The sequence below is a fragment of the Dryobates pubescens genome, chromosome 2, assembly GCF_014839835.1.
Source record: "Dryobates pubescens isolate bDryPub1 chromosome 2, bDryPub1.pri, whole genome shotgun sequence".
NCBI lineage: Eukaryota > Metazoa > Chordata > Aves > Piciformes > Picidae > Dryobates > Dryobates pubescens.
In genome coordinates this window covers 37,430,357-37,450,658 of record NC_071613.1, presented here as the reverse complement: position 1 = coordinate 37,450,658, position 20,302 = coordinate 37,430,357, and the positions used below count along the sequence as shown (strand labels likewise).

At 35.2% G+C, this 20,302-nt stretch overlaps 1 protein-coding gene across 1 annotated transcript in view; it reads left to right on the top strand.

Moving 5' to 3' along the window:
• PSMD14 (proteasome 26S subunit, non-ATPase 14) overlaps positions 1-20,302 on the top strand; it is a 40,668-nt gene that overhangs the window by 16,204 nt on the left and 4,162 nt on the right. The window contains exons 4-7 of the mRNA XM_009911143.2: positions 724-794; positions 1,740-1,890; positions 14,669-14,776; positions 18,156-18,230. Of these exons, the coding sequence (XP_009909445.2) occupies positions 724-794; positions 1,740-1,890; positions 14,669-14,776; positions 18,156-18,230 (405 nt within the window). The remainder of the gene's footprint in view (positions 1-723; positions 795-1,739; positions 1,891-14,668; positions 14,777-18,155; positions 18,231-20,302) is intronic.

Below are 20,302 nucleotides of genomic sequence, written 5' to 3'. Positions count from 1 at the left end.
ATATAATTGAATATGTCTAATAGATTTAGGGGGTTTAGTTCAAAAATTATTTAAAACTAGAAGGATTCAAAATATAAAAGGTTTGGCTAGAAGTGTATCATGCCCTTAGTTGTGATGGTGCTACAAATATACCTCAAACTTGCTCTGTTTGACAGACCTTACGGTGGCATATCTCTTAAGTGTTATTTATGTGTTGTGAAAAAAAGGTGTATTTTCATTTTGAGTAAAAATATTCACATTATTAAGAGGTAGTTTAAAGAGATGATGAGCCAGTGGGTATAACAAAATTTATGATGATTTTTTTCTCGATGTAAATTGAGTGAAAAATTTGTTCTTAAAAGCAGCATGGGTCCCTTTGTAACTCAGAGCTGCACATAAATGAAATTTTCCAGTTGTCTTGTCCTGAGTTTACTCAATGGGTGTGCATGGTGTAAGCAGGATCTGCAAAAAGTCAGTATGTGATATTTATCTTGGATAAAACCTCTAGAGCTGAACTTGTAAGAGACCACAGGCCAGAGTTGAAATACACATTGAAATACATTTATAAAAGTTATGGTTTATGTTTGAAGATGTTCTGTCAAGTAGTTCTAAAGTAGTGAGGCTGTCCTTTTAATTGGATGCTTATGAATGGGCTTTAAATTATTTTTTGTTGAAAGTAACAAGTTAAAAGATAATATTGCTTTGTGTACAACTGCTATGATTTCTGTATATCTTCTACACCAGGGTGTCAGTGTGGAGGCTGTTGATCCTGTATTTCAAGCAAAAATGTTAGATATGCTGAAACAAACAGGAAGGTAAGTCACCCTAAAGAGGGCTGGCAGTAAGAAGTACTCCCTGCAAAACTAGTGATCTAGGAGCTATTAATAATATTTAAAAATAAATAATTGACCCAGAAATCAGGTGAGGAGCATAACAGGTAAGTTAGTTCAGCTCATGCATTTCAGTTATTAGGAGATTGTTGGTTGTCATGTTAAACGTACAGCTTTGATTATTGCACATGAAGGTTAGAAAGCTGTTCAGCCCAGTATAGGTAGTTACTACATAGCACCTGCTTAAAAGATTGATTTTTTAAAAATTATTTTAATTAATATTTAAAAATTTAGAAAGTTGCAGCTTATTTATGAGCAGTTTTAATGAAAAGAAAGGCGAAGTAATTTTGTAAAAGATCCTAATATTTAAACAAGTTTTTTTCACTCCTTCCTCTCAACAGTTGTCGTCTCCTTGCTCAAATTCTTTTACTGTGGGAAAAACTTCAAAATTAATGTTAGCAAAAGGCTCAGCAGCTGAATAGAACAGTGCAAATTGCTTTTTGACTGAGTTCCTACTTCTGCTGCTGGTTTAATTGATATTTAATCCTTTCCCACTGTTGGTTCCGGTTGTCTGTGTTTGAAACGGACTTTTTGCTGTGCAAATTCAACCCTTGACACCAAGGAGTTAAAGAGCAGATATTTATTTGAGTGCTGAAAGGGTAAAAACTGGTTCAGGGTAGGTGTGGTAGCAGGGTGAAAACTGAAAGCACAATCTACCACTGCTAATGTTCATCCCTTAATGATAGCTCTCTTTTGTTGCATTTATTCATGTCTGTTTTCACCATAGTATACTGAGTAATTTAAATATTTTTAATGCAGGGTGTTTTTTGTTTATTTTGTTGCTAATGGTTTTTTCCACAGCTCATCCTAATTTATGCCCTGGTGCATTACTATTTCTTCTTGTATTACATGTTTTTATTTTTGTTTCAGACCTGAAATGGTAGTTGGTTGGTATCACAGTCACCCTGGTTTTGGCTGCTGGTTGTCTGGTGTAGATATCAATACTCAGCAGAGCTTTGAAGCCTTATCAGAAAGAGCTGTTGCTGTGGTGGTGGATCCCATTCAGAGTGTAAAAGGAAAGGTATAGTAGGCTTCCTTTTTTTTTTTTAAGGAACTTCAGTAAGATTTTTGTACGGAAGCACTGTAAAGGTGTGTTTTTCGAGGCCCATTCTGTGCTTAAAAATAAAAGTAAATTGTCACTGTTAAGATCCTTTTTTCTGCATCTTACATAAGTAGTCCTTAAACAGACTGGAAGTGTTTTGATGCTGTCAGTACGCATAGCCAATCATAATCATCTCTTAACGTTTTGCTATTCAGATATTACTCAACATGTTTGCATTGCAACTAAAGGTCCACATATACATTGTTTCAGATACTACATTTTAGCCACAAAATCTAAGATCAATTACTAACAGATTGTAATATGTACAGCTCCTTAACTTGGGTACTAAGGCAGCATTGATTTATAGGCATTGCATGTGATGGCTTTTAGTATCATTTCTATTGCAAATGTTTTGAGCAATAAAACTTTACAGAGGACTTGCTATTAAAGCCTTTGAGTTTTTGAGATTTGTGTAGATAAACGATTAAGTATGTTAAACGATTATGAAAAGAGATTAACTTGTGAAGCATATTGGGTTATAGTTGTCCTTTGTTGAAATCTCTTTTGTTCTTGTTTAGTTCTCTTTTTATTTCTTTCTAGCCCCATATGCCATTTTCCTATTTCCTGCCTCATGACAGCAGGGAGCAGCTCTATTATCACCTTCACAGAGCTGTCTGCAAATGTGAGAGGCAATTCGATTTTGCTCAACCACAGGGAGAGTGGATTAGAAAAACTACAGAACGTACAGAAATTGGCTAGGTGGTTTACTGCTTTAAAATACTGCTGAGGTGTTTTGTTTGAGCATGCACTCCCATTGTATTGTAGAATAATTATTGAAATGCCTTGTGGTATATATGGATGATATTATTGTAAATTTATAAATATTTTACAAAGTAGGTGTTCATTTTCTGTAACGCTGTAGTATCGTATTTCCTGTGAAGCAGAGCATATTAAAGCTACCAAACAATTCCAGTAAGGGTTCCCTTAATTTCAACATTCTGAAGCTACATTTTGTTTGGGTTCTTTTTAATTCTGATTCCCATAGCAAATTTGTTTGTGCAATAGGCAATTGAAAAATTAATAGCTTCTGATGTTTGTTTGGAACCTATTGGACATCTGAATCAATTTTTCTGCCTTTTAAATTATTTTAAGAGTAGAAGAAAATTTGGGTAGGTTTTATTGGAGGGAGAGGGGAAGATAGCATAGAATATTGAATTACTCCCGGCCTGTTTTTTCTAAAACTTTTTCCTTCTGCTTTTTCTTAATTTTCTCATTCCAGTGGAACTGTTGAAAGTGGATTCTTTTTATTTTATGAAAATACAATTTTTGGGACTATGCTAATAGTTAATTTAGACTTACTAGCTATTACATTCATTAAGGAGAAAAGCCTGCCAGTAAGTCACACTACTGTTACACCACACTTGCTCACTAAGTGCCAGGGTGTTGTGGTTTTTTAAATATTTTTTTGCCACTGTTGTTTGACACAGATGTCATCTTTGAGGGTCTTTGTTCTCTTCAGGAAAATAATCTTTGGCATATTTATTTTGAATGCGAATAAAGCTTTGTCCATCTAAACATTTCTTGATTACAGCTCTTCTTGCAGCATTGCTGCCAGTACTTGAGATCACTAGTAGTCTTGTAATGTTTATTTTTTTGTACATGTCTAGCTGCTACAATCAGACAAAATTACATTTTCAGGTTTCACATTAAAAAAGTTTACATCTGTCATGCGTCTGGCAAGTGCATCCTTAAAAGCTTCGAAACAGAAAGAATCCCCCTTTTAATTAATCTATTGATTTGGGGTGTGAGATTGGACTATGGAATATCTGTGACTTTTATGAGCCTGGCTGGCAAGATCACTTATATTGAAATCTATTTTGATTTTTAGATGAACTGAGATAAGAATATACATTAGAGCTCAATTTCTTAGGTCAGGTTTGACTGCTTCATGTGCATAGCTGCCTTAGTATGGTGTCCAATGCCTCTTCATGTGTTAGCAAACTTGAGTTAAACATATTTCAGGGAAGTACCTGCTTTTTCTCAGTGCCAGCAAAAGAACAACTGCTTGCAGAGCCACTATACTGGTGGGCTTTTTTCGCTCATGTAGTCCATGGATCATTGCTCTTTGTACCTTTTACTAGCGTAACTGTCTGGCAAAAAAATACAGTGAACATGTGGCATTGAAGATTTTAATGTGGTGTGTTTGGGCTGTGATTAGATATATTTAAAAACAAAGTCCAGAATAACAACTTAGCTAATTTTAAACCCACCTCAGGGCAGGTCCATGCCCACATAAGTTGCTATGGCCTATAGTCAGTGAAGTAGTTGTGGTTCTAGTAGTGAGGAATAACTAGGGCAAGGGTTATTTTCAGGTGTCAGGAAGTTGAAATGAATTCAGATGGGGAGCCTCGGGTTCACCCTGAGTAGCTAAAGCAATAAAAAAACACTTTGCCCTGTCACTGGTAGGAAATGAAAACTTTTAACTTCTTAGCTGTCCTCATCTGGATACATGTGTTTCAAAAACCTGGAAGGAGGAGATGCGTGATTGCAACTTAAGTATAAGAACACATAGATAATTCTCGTTGGTTTAAAAATTAGTAGTTCCTAAAGCTAATGAGCAAAATTAAAAAGTCATATAAAATCCTTACATAGAAAGAAAACCCTCAGAGAGGTCTGTGGATTAAATGCCAACTGCTTTAATGACGATTTTAGAACTGTTATTATAGTAGGAAGCATGAAGGAAAACTAATTCTAAATCCTGATCTTAGTACTTTACATACATATTCTTGCATACACAATATGATTTTTCATGACTGTGTGTACCATGTATTGATCAGTTTTTAGGCTAATAATGTTCTAATAATGTCTGTAAAATAAACTTAGAACAGATCTGTGAATTGTAACTGAAGGTCAATGTTACCAGAACCCAGAAAGAAAAAGCTTTTTTGGGGTTTTTTAAATTGATTTCTATGAATGGAGTCAAAGTAAACATGCTGAAAGATGGCCAGTGGGGCAGCCTGGCTAGCTGTTGCTTCCTCTTGTGCTTAATAATAAATCTTTTTTTTTTTACCCCCTCCAGTTTTCCAGTCTGTGCAATGGAAGTTGTAATATGTATTTATAATATTCCACAGAAGCAGTAATTTTATTAAAGATCTGCAATGAAGCTAAATATTGATATTTCATATTTAATTCCAACACATATTTTGAAAAGTCTGTACAGAAAACTACATACCTTTGCCAAATGTTAATTTTTTTCTTTTTTATAAAATTTTTTTTTTTGGCCTTAACTTACCAGCTGTTCCTCACCTCATAAAGAAAATATAACGATGTAACTACACTAAACCCACTATAATATAGCATCTTTAACACTACAAATATTAACTTACTGTATTGTGCTCATAAATGTTAAATTAAAAAAAAAAGAAAGGTGTTTTTCTTTTCTAAGCTGTTCTAAATTTTAAATCTTTATTATAAAACAAAATCACCCTTTCAAATGGTTTGGTTTTCTGAGGCAGTTAATTGGTTTCCCGTGATAAATAACTGCTCATGATGGGTACAATGTCCAAAATTGTCAGAATTCCATTTTGTACAGCTGAGAAGTTTGTTGGTGCTTGTGGTGTGTAATGGGATGTGTAGCAAAAATGTGTTCATACAGCAAAATTTCATGTCTGTTACACCACAATTTTTCCTAGCAATGCGCTGTATTTGAGTCTAGTGGAGACATGCCCGAGTCTAGTTGAGAAGAATCCCTGCCCATGGCAGGGAGGTTGGAGTAGGTAATCTCTAAGGTCCTGTGGTGGTTTTAGGCTATGCCTCTGAAATTTAGTTACAGATTTCAAGCAGAAAAGTAGAAAAATATAAATAAATCACTAATGGGTGTAAAAAGAAAAACAAAAGATTATTCTAAACAAATTCATTGGGTATATATCTGGAATGAGAAGAGCTGTACCGTAACAGTTCTTCCCTTTTCTCTTCTCTTCTGATCTTGGCTGTTTTGCTTTGCTCAGGAGAGATAAACTGCTTATCGGCTGGCTTTGGCTAAGTCTAACACACTACTTCTCTCTCTGCGCCTTTCTTCCTTGGGACAGAGGGATGGGGGGGCGGGCAGTGGAACAGCTTCCCTGGTCTCTTGACCTGGGGAGTTTTTGTGTTGTTTGCTAATTGTAAATATCTATATAACATTGTAAATACTGTATATTTCGTACATTTCCATTGTAGAGTGTAGTTTTTGCTTGTAAATACAGCTTCTTCATTTGCTTCTAACTGAGTTGGTCTTGCAAAGTTGATGTTGGGGGGGGAAACTTCAACACACCACAGGTCCCTTCCAACTTAAGCCATTCTGTGATTCTAAGATCTGTTGGCTTATGGCAAAAATCTTTCCTTTTTTATTTTTAATTGTTTGCTGAGGATAAGACCTGTCTTTGCAACAACTTTTTATAAGTTCTACTTTGCATGTTCATCGCTTCCTCACAGATAAAAAGAAATGTGACATGCATCTTAATTGTGGGCTTAAACCACACCTTGAGGCCTTCATAAAAGAGGTTTTTGCTATGGTATTTTATGGTTATCTTAATCTCATTTAGAGGGCAGAGGAAGAAGAGGTGATAGAACACTGGAACAAGCTGCCCAGAGAGGTTGTGCTGTCTCCTTCTCTGGAGACATTCAAAAGCTGCTTGTAAGTGTTCCTGTGTGACCTACTCTAGGTGATCCTGTGCTGTCAGGGCATTGCACTAGATGATTTCAAGGGCTGTTCCAGCCCCTAACATTCTGTGATTTGGGTAGGCAGGTAAATCAAAATAATTACAGTTGCAAATTATCTCAGGAGATATCTGGTCCAACTTAGTGCAGAGCAGTTTCAACATTTATTTCAGACCAGCTCACTTAGGCTTTTATTCACTTGAGTCTTAAAATGTGATCATTTCATGGGAATAGCTGTTCAAATCCTTTATTGTTGTTGTAGTTGTTTGTTCGGTTTTGTTGTGGCTTCCCCCCACCCCCATGTACAGTGAGTGATTTCTGTTTATTACTACTGTTTTCTGTCGCATACATCATTGAAGAACCTTGTTCTATGATCCAGGTAACTTCTTCTGGAAGTGTAGCCAGTATGTGGACTGTAGTCCAAACCCGTTTCATTCAAACAACTTCTTTTCAGTGGAAGTCATAAACTGGTTTGGTTGATTGGGGTTTTTTTAATTCACTCTAAAAGGAGCAACAAATCTGATGAACTTTACCATTTGTTCTTTTATTAGTTTTTAAAGTGTGGAAAAAAATATTCTTACTATGCTTCTAGAAGTCCCAAAGAGGGACAGTTATACTGTATGGATTTGCTTATTGTGTGGTGTTTGGAGTTTTGGGGTCTTTAAGTATTATTAGTCCTAGAATAGCTATTATATGGAGAGAGAGAAAGATGCTGGTTTTACCCTCATTGTACAAATGAATAACTGAAACAGAGCTTAGCTGAGTTTGCTGCTGGAGGTCCATAGCCAAGGTCATCATGAGGAAGGTGAAGTTCTCAAAGTCCTTTTGAGCTGTTAACAAAGAAAAATAGTGTCTTTAAATATTCAGATTTCTGTTAAGAATGATAAAGAATTCTGAATCTGTCAGAAAAGTGTGATGACTCAAATACTATGCTTTGAAATTTTGTAGTATTCCGGCATGTTTTCAGTTCTTACTCTGCCAATCAGATTGTATCCATTTTTCAAACTGGACAGAATTTCTGTAGGCATGGCATAAAGTACCACCACAGAAGCCACAGATCATGTGGTTGAACAGAGCTTTGTTTTTCATTTGTGGGATGACCTGTTCTGGCAACTTCTTCCATAAAATGTTCCTATTCCTATTTTTTGCCCACCGGTACTACCAAATGTAGGTGTGAACCTGTGTGGAATTACCACCTAGCCTCAAAAAATTTTCTTCATCTGAATGTCTTACAATAGTTTTCTGAAAGTTTCCATGTCTTCAGACCTCCATGCTTTTATCAGAATGCTGTTATTCCTTTGAACCTGTCCTGTTCTCTTGTTTGTTTAAATTAAGCACAGGACTGGAGGAGATTGCAGAACAAGGCAGAGAGAATGCAATTCTTAAAAGGAGATGTGTGGAGGAGACACTAGTGGAATGCCTGGAGTTTGAAATTTAAAGTAGTACATTAAAAATTTTCTGAGAACTTTGATTGGAGCCATTTAACAAGATTTTCTTTATATACCAAACTTCCCCTCCCCACTTCATGCATTTGTCTTAATAACCTTTACCTTAAATCCTTTCCTAGACACATGTGAATTCAACAGTCATTAGGGTACATCTGGAAAGTATTCATTAAAAACAACTAAACAAATCCATAGATTAACTATACTGTCATTACTGCTTCACAGATGTGTCTTTTTATTGTGAATTGTTATGCAGATAATGTTTTCCAAGAAAATATATTTTAAAACCATGTGACACCTGTAATTTTATGTCAGAATCTTTTATACCTGGAAAAAAGTTTCATTATTAGAACTGAACTTGCTATCCCTTTTCTATTGTAAAAGGGAAAACTCTAAAATGGAGAAGATAACTTTACAATGTGTAACTTTTGAAATTTCAAATGTACATTTCTGTGTATTTTGTACAATCTCTAGAACATTTGGATACTGGTACAGTAGTGTGTTTTTTGTCTAAACAAGAGTATTTGGTGCAGTAACCTGCATATCAGAGAGGAAAGCATCCCAGTCTAATGTAGGCAAGAATGGAGTTTCAGTAGGAGCCTGAACTAGGGAATAAGGAAGTAGATAAATTTGTGCTGGGTCTGATTGCTATCAATTCCATAAAGATTGATGCTCTTTTTCCCTGAAGGATCACATTTGTAAGAGGTGAATTACATCTGTACTACAGTGCAGGCCACTCACTGTTCTCTGTTCAGGATGTGTTTGCTAAACATAAGCGTAAACCACAAAGTATGGAACTGGTTTATTGCTACCAGTTTACCACTGTTTTCTAATTGTTTTGTTTGAAAGCAAACATTCTTTATAGCAATTGCACAGATTCAGAATAACATTTTGCATATTTCACTTCCTAATTCTTTGATGGGATACCTAAATTGTTCATATCAATGTGATGTTTTAAAAATTTTTTTTATGCAGCTTTGGACTTTCTGTGATTCAATTAAGCAGCATGTGTTTACCTCCTAAACCATTTGCATAGGTTACTTCAGTTCATGCACTTCCTTAGGACTTAAAAAGAAGTTCCAAGAAGACTTTTTGTGGAAGAGTATTAAATGTTTAATTTCCTTTTGACATGGTGAATGTAGAATAGTCCATTTATCTTCATTAAAGCATATAGCTTTAAAACTTGCGGCTTTGCTACTTGGGAGTTATGGATGCGTGCCCTCACTTGTCAAGATAAATGTGTTATACTGTAGTTCTCTTCCCACCCAGTATGGATATTCAAGTTGTACTGTAGATTTGACCACAAGTAAACAATTCTCTAAGGATAGAGAAGGAAAATGCACATACTCCTAGGAATATATTTTCCGGAGCTAAAATTGACATTTTTATAAATAATTTCCATGTTGCAAACTTCAAACTCACAATCACAGCAATTCAGTGATATGCATTTGGCATGAGTCAGTTTCAGTTCTTAGTGCTTTTCATTGGAAATGGCATAAAAAGTAAGATTTCTTTGAATTTTTTATGTTGTGGGCTTACAGGGGACAGAAGATGTTCTTCACTTGTAGTTGTCTAACAGTGCATGGCAGCATAAATAACGAAATGGTCATAAACCCAAGCTGCACTTCTCAGGTCACATGTTCCATTTCATTTTTAAAGAATCTAGAAATAAACTAAGCAGTTGATAACAGGTCAGTTGCAGGTGATAAAAGAGATTTTAGACGGGACATTACTTCTTTTTCCACACCTGGCATAACCACGTTACATCCTTTGCAGAGTTGTCTTTAAGCACTGGTGTGTTTGTTCTTAAACATTTTTCAATTCCAAGGGCACAATACATTTTTAGGTAGTCACCATATGTTGTAGATTCCTCATTGGGAAAAATATTGGTCTCGGATATTAGTTTAATTTAAACAAAAGAGGAGTAATTGTTTCTAACTGAAATCTACCATTAAATTATAGTGGGTGTTGCAAAACAGAACCGTTTCTTTCAGCATTTTTGATAGATTTGTCGCTGGAGGGATTTAACAATTAAGTGTGTGAAGTACTCTTTGAATTTTTTATTTTTTTTTTAATACCTCACAAAGTAGGAGAGGACTGTTTTAGAAAAAGGGGTAATACATATATGACATTCACACTGTCAGAAGAAGCTAAAATAAGACTGGCTAGTAAGCATCCTAAATTTTCATCTTGCTATTATTTTCAATATGTACAGAATATAAAAGGCCAGATTTTTATCTAGTTAGCAATTGAGGAGTCCAGCACTTCTCTTAAATTGTGAATCACTGTGAGTCATATTATTTATAGCTAGCCTCAAATTTATTAAGTACGTTGAAGATAATTGTGAATTTTATTGCTAAGAATACTTTATGTGGGCTCTACTGTGAGCTGTTGACCCCCAGGAAATGTTTAAAAACTGCTGTATAGTTATTGTTTTTTTAGATTATTATGCTTTTTTAAGCTAAGACAGATGTACAAAAAGATGCAGTTTTTATTTTGTATTGGCAGCTTCCAAATATTTAGTATCTATTTCCAAGAGCTGCAATTAGTAAAGCATCCATGGTACTGAAATCCACACATCCCACAAGCTAATTATATTTGCAAGGTCAGATTGAATACATATTTTCAGAAAAATAAAGGGTTATATAAATGTGTCTTCTACTTGGCTGTTATATCACAGTTTGTTGATCTGGAGTATAATGTGTACAATTCACAAATTTGTCTGATAACAGAAAGTGGTGTGTGATTGTGTTTATTTTACTAACCAGTATATTCACAGCAATCACTTCCAAATATCTCTCCAGTAAAGATGTGTTAATTACAAAACAGACAAGGTCTTCTATTATATTAAAGCTACTAACAAGAAGACAGCAGGAATCACACATGTAAATAGCATCATCAACCCCTATTTTAGTCCTCTGTTTTGATCTGTGAGTTGCGCATAGACCAAAGGTGCTATTAAAGACTCAGTATATGAAATAGGCAGCATTATATGAACAAAATTTATTCAACAAGAAAACAGACCTTTAACATGAATTTAACAAGCCTGAGAAATTATAAACTCTCATATGCTGCAGATTCATGCAGTGATAATAAACAAAAAAGGAAAGTAAGAGGTTTCCTTAAGCTAGCCAAACTGCTAATGGTTTTGTTATAAGCTGTCTGCTGTTGAAATGACCTCTGAAAAATCTGAAGACACTTACACTAGGAGAAATTAAATGGTCAGAGTGGTGAAAGAGTCAAACTGTGAAAGTGCATTAGAAAAAAAATTTAAAATCTACCTTTGTATTTCTGGAAAATAACCCAATGGCATAGACTTCTGTTTAACTTTTACAGAAAGGGAATTTAGCATCGAGCTCGGAAGCAGTAGATTTTACTAAAAACCGTGCCGGCTGCATTAAGTAATTCAAGTATGGGGGAAGCTCACAATTTTTGTATGAGAAATACAGGCTTCTTACAACAAAAAATTGCTAAGTAACTGAATGGGGGTTTATTCAGCTTTTAATTAATCCTTAGAAGTTCTTTGTTCCAAGTACTGTGTCTAGTTTCCATTGTAGACTACAGAGTGACCATTTTGCTGTCATCTGATTGCATCATACTGTACTTCAAAATACACAAACATAGAGAGGAGGCTTCAGCTTGTACACACCTCCAAGTGCGTACCATGGCTTTTTTCTTGAATCTTACTGTGGCATAATTAACACCTACTTCACCCTCTGCTCATTAGTACATTGGACATTAATGAGTCTATTTATTTTTATATAATCCTTTAAAGGAGGGACTGTTTTCTGCTCACTGTGAAAAAACCAACAATTGCATTTCATAGAAAGGAATATCCAGGATTTATTGTTGTATTTATGTTTTTATTGCATATTAGGTCTAAATTTAGCCTCCAGGTTGTTGAGCATGTTAGTTTCTTTAAGATGGTTGCTATAGTGATAGCAGCAAATTCCTTTAATCTTAGTGTAGTTAAAGTATTTAGTTACCATTGGTCGTCACAGTGTAACCGAGATGAGAAATATTCACACGTGTACTTTTTGTACCCCTCTGGGATTGTAGAAATTGTTTTTTTATCCCTTTTCAAAGCTTAATATTGTGATTTTATTATTTCATACCACTTTCTGTTAGATTGACATTTGTCCTACTTAGGAGATACTTTTATTTCATTGCTTCAGGAGGACAGGTAAAGAGAGCGATCCTTCCCACACAGGTAGTACTTCAAACATTAGGAAAATTACTTCTGGTCAGTATTAAGATGCTAGAATAATTCGGTATCACTCAGAAATATTTTAGCAGCTAGTTCTCATATTTTAATACGAAATTTATCCACTCATAACCTTGAGAACATGAACTGAAATGTTGAATTTATCATTGAAATCAAGTTTAATAATTTTTTGGTTTGCATTTTCTTTTAATTTTACATGACTCCGTGCTGAACAGTACTATTTGTTCTTGGATAAACTCAACATTGTCTAGTGAGCATCTCAGTTAAACTCAAATCTAGGATCATGGCCATTACAAAGCAGCTCCCTGTGATTATAGTATATTGCCAAGATACTCTTGCTTGCTTCGTAGAGCGAATTTTCCCTCACTTGTTTTTTCTCCCCTTATCTAGCTAGTCTCTGGAGGACCTGTGGAGTGAATATTTTTTTGTTCTGTTTTGCTTGACTATTTTACTGCCCGTTTGTTATGGTTGGGCATTTCCAGATGTTTGTAATTAGAGCATCTTGTTAAAATGGAACACATATACAAAAGCTTGAGATAGAAAAAAGTCTGGTGGTGATAATCAAAGCAAAATAGAATTACTTTGTATGTTACCATAAGAATGTAAAGATACATTGAAACTGTTCCAGATTATTTTTGATGTTTTGTTTTTTTTTGGGGGGGGGGAGGGGATGTTTTTTGGTTGGATGGTTTTGGTTTTGTGTTTGTGGGGTTTGGTTTTTTGTTGGTTGGTTGTTTTTTTTTTTGGTAGCACTAGTGTCAGATGGCATGCTTCTGCTGCATAGTCAATCTGAATTGTGTTATGGGTTTATTATTATTCAGGAAAAAAATTGTCACACCCTAGCAATTTTAATAAAGAAGATTTTTTTGGTATGTTTTCTGCATGCAATTTTAAGTCATGACATGCAGATGAATCTGGCCAGTCACCTGGGAGTCCAGGCAATAACTATTAGTGGCACTGAGTCACTCAACATGACTGGTATAGTTGGCTCTCAGAAGTAAATACAACAGGTAATAAGTAATTAGACTTTACAGTTCACATTTTTTGTTTTACTTTTTTGTTATAATTACTTGCCAGTTAATTTTATTTCCACGTGAATAACCTCACTGTTTACATTGTACTCCTAATAAAGTGGAACTTATTTATTTATTAATATTTGTGTAAATGGAGAGGGAAATTCTAGAACAAGGTGGGAGGCTCAGTATTGCTTTCTCTGCAAACTTCCAGTAGCAGTGGTTGACTTCATAAAAGATGTGGTTCAGGTCTAATTTCTAAAAATGCCAAAGCAGTCATATAAATGGGTTGGTTTGTTGTAGTATGGAGAGCAAGAGAATAAAAAATGTGATAGAAAGCTGTTAAAAGAAGATTTGAACTATCTAGTTTAGTGAACCAGAACAAACCTTCAAGCACAAGCAGGCAAGATAGATACCTGCAAGTTTTGCCTGGGTGTTTCTGCGGATGTACAAGGCTGTACCTGGACTGGCCCAGTTAAAAGACTGGGGTCTAAGCAAGAACTCTGATCCTGCAATTAAAAGTCTGTGATGGCGAGTACCCAGTAAGGGTGGGTTTGAATGGATTGTTGGTTTCTTCTCTGTTCTGTTTCACCTCACCAAGGTGTAGGATAGGGATGTGGATTTTATTGTATGGGGTTAGGAAATCCTTTCTCAAGATTTTTATAGACAAATTCAGCTCAGGACTGAATAAAAATCAGTGAAGGTTTTACTTTATTTGCAAGGAAACGGCACTGAATATTACCTACCGTGTACCTTTAAATCATAAATGACCTTGGTTTTCTTTTACTCTATTTTTTTACTCCTGAGCATGACACTGACAAGGACTTTTTAATCCATCAGACAGTTTATAGACCCTTTCATAGTCACAAGAAGCAAAAAGCATCTGACTAGAAGGGAATACATGGGGCAAGTTCCTTGCTGGCTATAATTTTGTTGTCATTTCAAGTATTGTGGTAGTATAATTGATGTGACAGGACTGGGCTTTAGACTTGGTCCCTTAGCTTGTGCTCACTTTCAGTTTTAGTCTCTCTCTGTCATTCACTTTGATTGGATAAGATTTAGGTGACAAACATATGCATACCTTTGAAGCTTAGAGTAGGTGTACATAAAAATTCAATGTTATATGGTGATATCATGGATATAAAACTTAGAGCTCCATTGAAAAGGTAATAATTGGTGTCACCTTACAATACAAGTTAGTGTAGTGTGCTGATAGCATAGTCAGCAGGAGGCTCTTTTTTATTAATATTATAATTAAATGATTTTCTGGATAAAGGCCAAAAACAGATGAGAGCTGATTGTGCCTTGTCCACTGTTGCTTGGCACTATTAGTTGCATTTTCTAAAAAGAATTGACTTGACATCTTGTTTTTACAGGTTGTTATTGATGCCTTCAGATTGATCAATGCTAATATGATGGTCTTAGGACATGAACCAAGACAAACAACTTCAAATCTGGGTCACTTAAACAAGCCATCTATCCAGGTAAATACAGTGCTGATAGTCATGTAAATTGGAAGATTTATTCAGCAGTTTTGGAGAAAAGTACTTAAAACCAGTAAGCTATAAATTGTTTATTGTTCTCTCCATAGCATTTTTTGGCGTGTGTTTATAATTGATTTGATTTGTCAGTGGAGTTCTATACATGAAGGGTTTAAAATTGAGCCCTAAATTAGCTACCTGAGCAGGAATGCATGTGTAACTACCTACTGCAAAGGTTAAAGTACAGACCTATGGAAATGCAACTTGCTGTCATACTGTGTGATGCTTGGTAGTAACTCTTTTTGGTACTATGAGTTCAATATTGCTGCTTATTAACATCCCAGTTTTCCTAAAGATAAATTATTCTGAAGTAAATAATGGAAAAAGTTCTTCCTTCATTTATAATCTTATCTTTCTACTGTATGCTTACATAGGGTGTTACTTAATATGAAATCTAGCTTTGACTTTGTGTCATAAATAATTGATCTCTGATTTTTATAGAATGCAGTAATGCAAGATGCTTGATCGGCTTCAGCTGTAGTGTTTCTTTTGAGTAGGTTGTTCTGTATTTCTTTGCAAACATTTGTGAAACTTAACTATTCAGAGTTTTATTTCTGAAGTTGACTTTTGCTAATTAGACCAAAGTATTGGTCTTCAACGAAGCAAACCTTTGTTTGGAGAAATAGCTTCTGTACTGAAACAAATATCCCCTGAGTGATTAATGCTTTTATGTGTATCATCCTTCTGCCTTAGGGTTTTTTTTCCTTTTTTTGCCTTCCAGAAAACTTTTTTTCCCTTTAGTATACATTCTGAAGGGCACGGGTGCTTACAACCATAAAGCCTAATTCCTGCTCTTTTAATCTGTTACTTCAATAATAAAAATAGTACTTTCTAGATAAAAATCCAAGAAAAAGACCATGCACTATTCATAGGGCTAAATAGGAAATAAGGGCTAAACTGCTGTACAAGAGCTGTCCTTTGGGGGTTGCTCGGTCACCACACCCCTATCTTTCAAAAGATCAGGGGTTTTATCACTAATGCATTGAAACCATTTACTGTTTATGAAAAATGCCAGCCAACAAACCCCACAGACCATTAAAGAGCATCTGCTTCAGGAGGTTGTTGTGATTTACTTTTGATTTTTGAATTGGTAAAATCTGTGAACCGTAATGAGTACCAAATAAGCAGCTAATACTCTTGATTAGATACAGGCAAGCCTATGCTTGCATGTTGCTGGGCTTTCCTGGACCATGTGTAATGACCTCCCTTGTAAACCCCAGCAGTATTATTCAAGTTCATTATTTAAGATCACTGTCACTATAGCATGGCTTATTTTGGCCATGGGTGGTTTAGGTTTCTGTTAGTGTGGGGGTTTTGTTTTGGTTTGGGTTGGGTGGTTTTTTTTAAATATTATTTTTGCAAGTTGGCAGTGAGCTGTTGCAAATATCACTGTTAAGACAAAAATCATAGTTTAGAATTATACCCTGTTCTTAAAACTGCAGGGGCTCTTGCAGTGTTGTTGTGCTTTTATTCTACAGTTGTGAATAAAATTCTGACCTATTTGAGGTCAGCAGCAAGCAGTATCGATTTCTGCTGGGCTAGAAGCAGGGATTTTAAGACATCCTTAAAATCGTAGCAGTAATGATAGTGTCTGGCCTGATTTCATTCCTTTTTTGGGTTTTTTCCCCATGTTCTCTTACAGCTTTTACTTGCTCTTTGTGTATTTAATTTGTAATCCTTGTTGAAATGTTGACTTCCATTTGTGACAGAACACAAGAAGACAAGCTTTGTTTTGAAGTGTTTTATGGGTTTTAATTTTAACTTTTTGCAGTGGCTAAATGAAAGTACTGTTCAAGTTTGAAGTGGAACAGTTGTTTATCTTTTACATTTGTCTGCTCTTTCAAAGAGTGATTTTTGGAAGAGGAAAGGAAAGAGAGAATAATGGGGAAAAGCAAAGATGTTTGTCAAGTTTTAGGAGCTTTAGAGAACATCCTAAATATCTACAAGTGAGTTTCAACACAAACCCCAAAACCTCATATGCAGTCATTTTGAGTGAGGTAAGAAAATGGCAGTGGAAGTCATGACTGCTCACAATGAGAACAGTTAGACACTGGAGTAATCTCCCAAGAGAACTAGTGGATTCCCCTGCATTGGTCAGTTTTAAGACTCAGCTTGACAAGGTGCTGGGCCATCTCATTTAAACTACTCTATCACCTTGGGGACCCTTCCAACCTGACATTCTGTGATTCTGTGAAATGCTTTATTGCTAATAGTTGCAAGCATAAATTACTTCATTGATGAAAGTAAGTGGCACAAGTAATGGTTATCTGTAACTGCTGGTTCTTGTAAATGTAGCCATTCCAGTAGTTTTGTGTCTTTGTGTATGTGTTTGCAGAAGGAATTTGTTTAAAATGTGTGGAAGAGAACATTTTCAGCTTTCATACTGATAATTTTGGAATGCTAAGTTGCATAAGATGCAAATACATTCTTTGTAGGTCTAAAAAATAAATCTAAATATATATGTAAAATTTTATTTGAAAAATTTACTAATTTAGTTGTGATGAGGATTTGTAGTAGAATTTTTTACCTCCCCTCAAAATACTAACCCAACTCACAATTAAATCATAAAGGGATAAAGGGGGGGGGGGGGGGGGGGGGGGGGGGGGGAAGAAAAAAGAAAGAAAAGGTTATATGCACATGAGCAAAACAGAAGATGCATGTATTTACGTTTTACTTTACTTAATCTCTGTCAATCAGATTGTGACATACAAGTTTAAGGATAAATTTGCAAAGTGCATGATTACAGTGAACAAGGTTACTTTTCATTTAAAGTTTAATAAAAAAAGAAAATTAGCTTTAATATCAAAGGTTAATTTGATGCCCATATCTGACGTGTTTAATCATTGCTTCAGCTACTGTTTCTTTGTATTGTACCTTAGAGGACACATTTGGTGAATGTTGCCAGTGTTTATAAATTATTAGATAGCCAACATTCTCTTATTTGTAACAGAAACAGACATATTTTAATAGAAGTGATTACCAAATTTATTGAGAGTAAAAATTTGAGAGACCTATGTCTGTGCATATGTATCGGTCAAATGCTTGCAGGCAGTTACTACTTTTTCCTATAGTAGTTGTTCATGTGTGAAAAAAATATGGTTTAGAAATAGAAAGTAGGACTGTCAGAGAAAAAAATCACTGAAAGAGAAATAGGAATAGGTATATTGATGCCTACTTAAAATCTCTGTGTATGTTTCTTGGTGTTTTTTCTTTTGTTTGTGATGCTTGAAGATAGTTGTATTTAAATGGATCCTTTCCTTCTAATATTTCTTCATTTCAATGCTGGGCAATTTTTATGCCAACTTTCCCCTGAATTTTACAGGCACTAATTCATGGACTAAACAGGCATTACTATTCCATCACCATCAACTACAGGAAGAATGAACTAGAACAGAAGGTAATTGGTTTAGTTTTTATTCAGAGGACAAAGAACACAAACTATTTAAACTTTGTGGCAATATTCTGATTTCAACTGCTGATACATTCAGTATTTGTTTAACTCCTGGGGTAGATGGCTTCCCTTTCAGAAAGCACTTAGGTGTGTAGTCATGATGACAAAATCTTCCAAAACCACATTCTAGTATTCATATGAATAGTTTGTCCAATTGTTTTATGGAATGTCCTTGTGCTGTTTTCTAACTTGAAACTTCACACAAAACATAAATTTTCATTGATGAAACTGAAAGACATGCTAGCTGCCTTAGGTTTTCACAGGCTAGAATTCCTGAAGATAGAAGACCATATTTTCCAAAATAGAATTACATAACCAAGTTATCTTAGGTTTTTACTATAATCACTTTAATGGGAAGTGCTTCCAGTTGGTATGAAGCTCCTGAAGTCTCATTGAACACGAGGAAGTAGCGATGTCCTGCATTTACAGAAAAAAATACTGTTCACTTACAAATGTTCTGAGTGAGTTCTGTATCAAACTTACTCAGTTACCAGTAAGATCTAGGTTTACAGTCTCAACCAGGAAAACAATCAGAAAGGAAGAAAAAACCCAAACTTATTTATCATCTAGAAGCTAATTCTTGGAAAATCCAGGTTCTTTCCTGAGTTATACCTATGTACATTCATTGCCTTGTTGGGGTTATAAATTGATCTCAAGAGTTGGGAGTTTACAATTAAATGGCCAGAACAGTTTTCTCTCTTTATTTTGACTTTTTGAGGGCTTGAAGTAATTAAAAAATCCACCAATTTTTAATAATGGAAAAATGTGCATTCTTAAAAGAATTTGTGAAATGCATAACCCCTTTTTAGGCTGGTATCACTTTCAGAACCTCATTGTTACTGAAAAGTAACTGATTCAACAAAACCATCTCTCTTAGGTAATGTTTATGAAACTTTGAGAGGTTATTGTTTCCACTAAAATACAACAGTGGCCAATCCAGTCTTTTCTGAAGTTCAAATTGTGAATTTTCTTTTAACAGCTTTACATACATAGGTACCTTTACTAGTAGGAGACTAATATTGAGCAAGTTAGAGTAACTCTATGAAGCAGCAGCTATCTTCACACATTGATCATAACACAGGTTCATATATATATCAAGTTCCCCTCATGGTGTTATGTCCATCTGTAATAAGAAGAGTACATGCAAGAATACATGCTTCATATATTAGATGAGGAGCCAATCACACCAAACCATACCTTTAAATTCCAGATAGCCTTGTTAAACTATCCATATGCAGCATACCTACAGCTCCTTCTGTCAGTAATGAAGACCTTGGCCATACGAATTAAGACACAAGGCTTCAACTCAGTTTGTATGTACGCAGGATGAAACAGGCACTTTTTATTCAAGTTGTAGCAATTACAGGACTTGTGGGTTCTCAAAGATGCAGCGTTTGCAAATTGAAGGCAAGCTGAAAATTGTTTGCAGACCTTAAGTTTGCAGAAGATCCACAAGGTACGCTTTCATTAGTCATCAAAATCAGAAAATTTATCTTTGTAGCTATTCCTTCACTCTTTCAAGAATGACATCAGAGTGTCAAGTTAAACATAGCAGGTATTTCTAATAGTTCCTACACTTACTCTCATCAAAACTCTGCATGACTTTATCAAGTTGTTTTTAGGGCTGTAGGAGGAGAAACACAGACAAGTCATGCTTTGGTTGTTTTAGAAGTTCACTTCTTCTGCAATTGTGGAACGGCTTGCGTACAGTTCAGGATAATCAGTGAAGCCCAAATAACTACTTCATATATTTAATCCAAGCATTAAAATATTTTTCAACTTCTGAGGCCAGAAGCTTGAACCATTCCCTATTTGACAGCTAAAATATTCACCTTTCTGCTAGCTCTTCTACAGTGCAGTTGTGTGCTCTCAATCTACAGCAACAAATTTAAAGTTACAAAAGAAAAACCTAAGTATTCCTGTCCAAGTAAATGTGACCCTGGTTTTCATGCCTGCTTTTCATATTTAGGGTTCAAGATGTTTGATATTCAAAAGCTTATGCAAAATCTATCATCTGC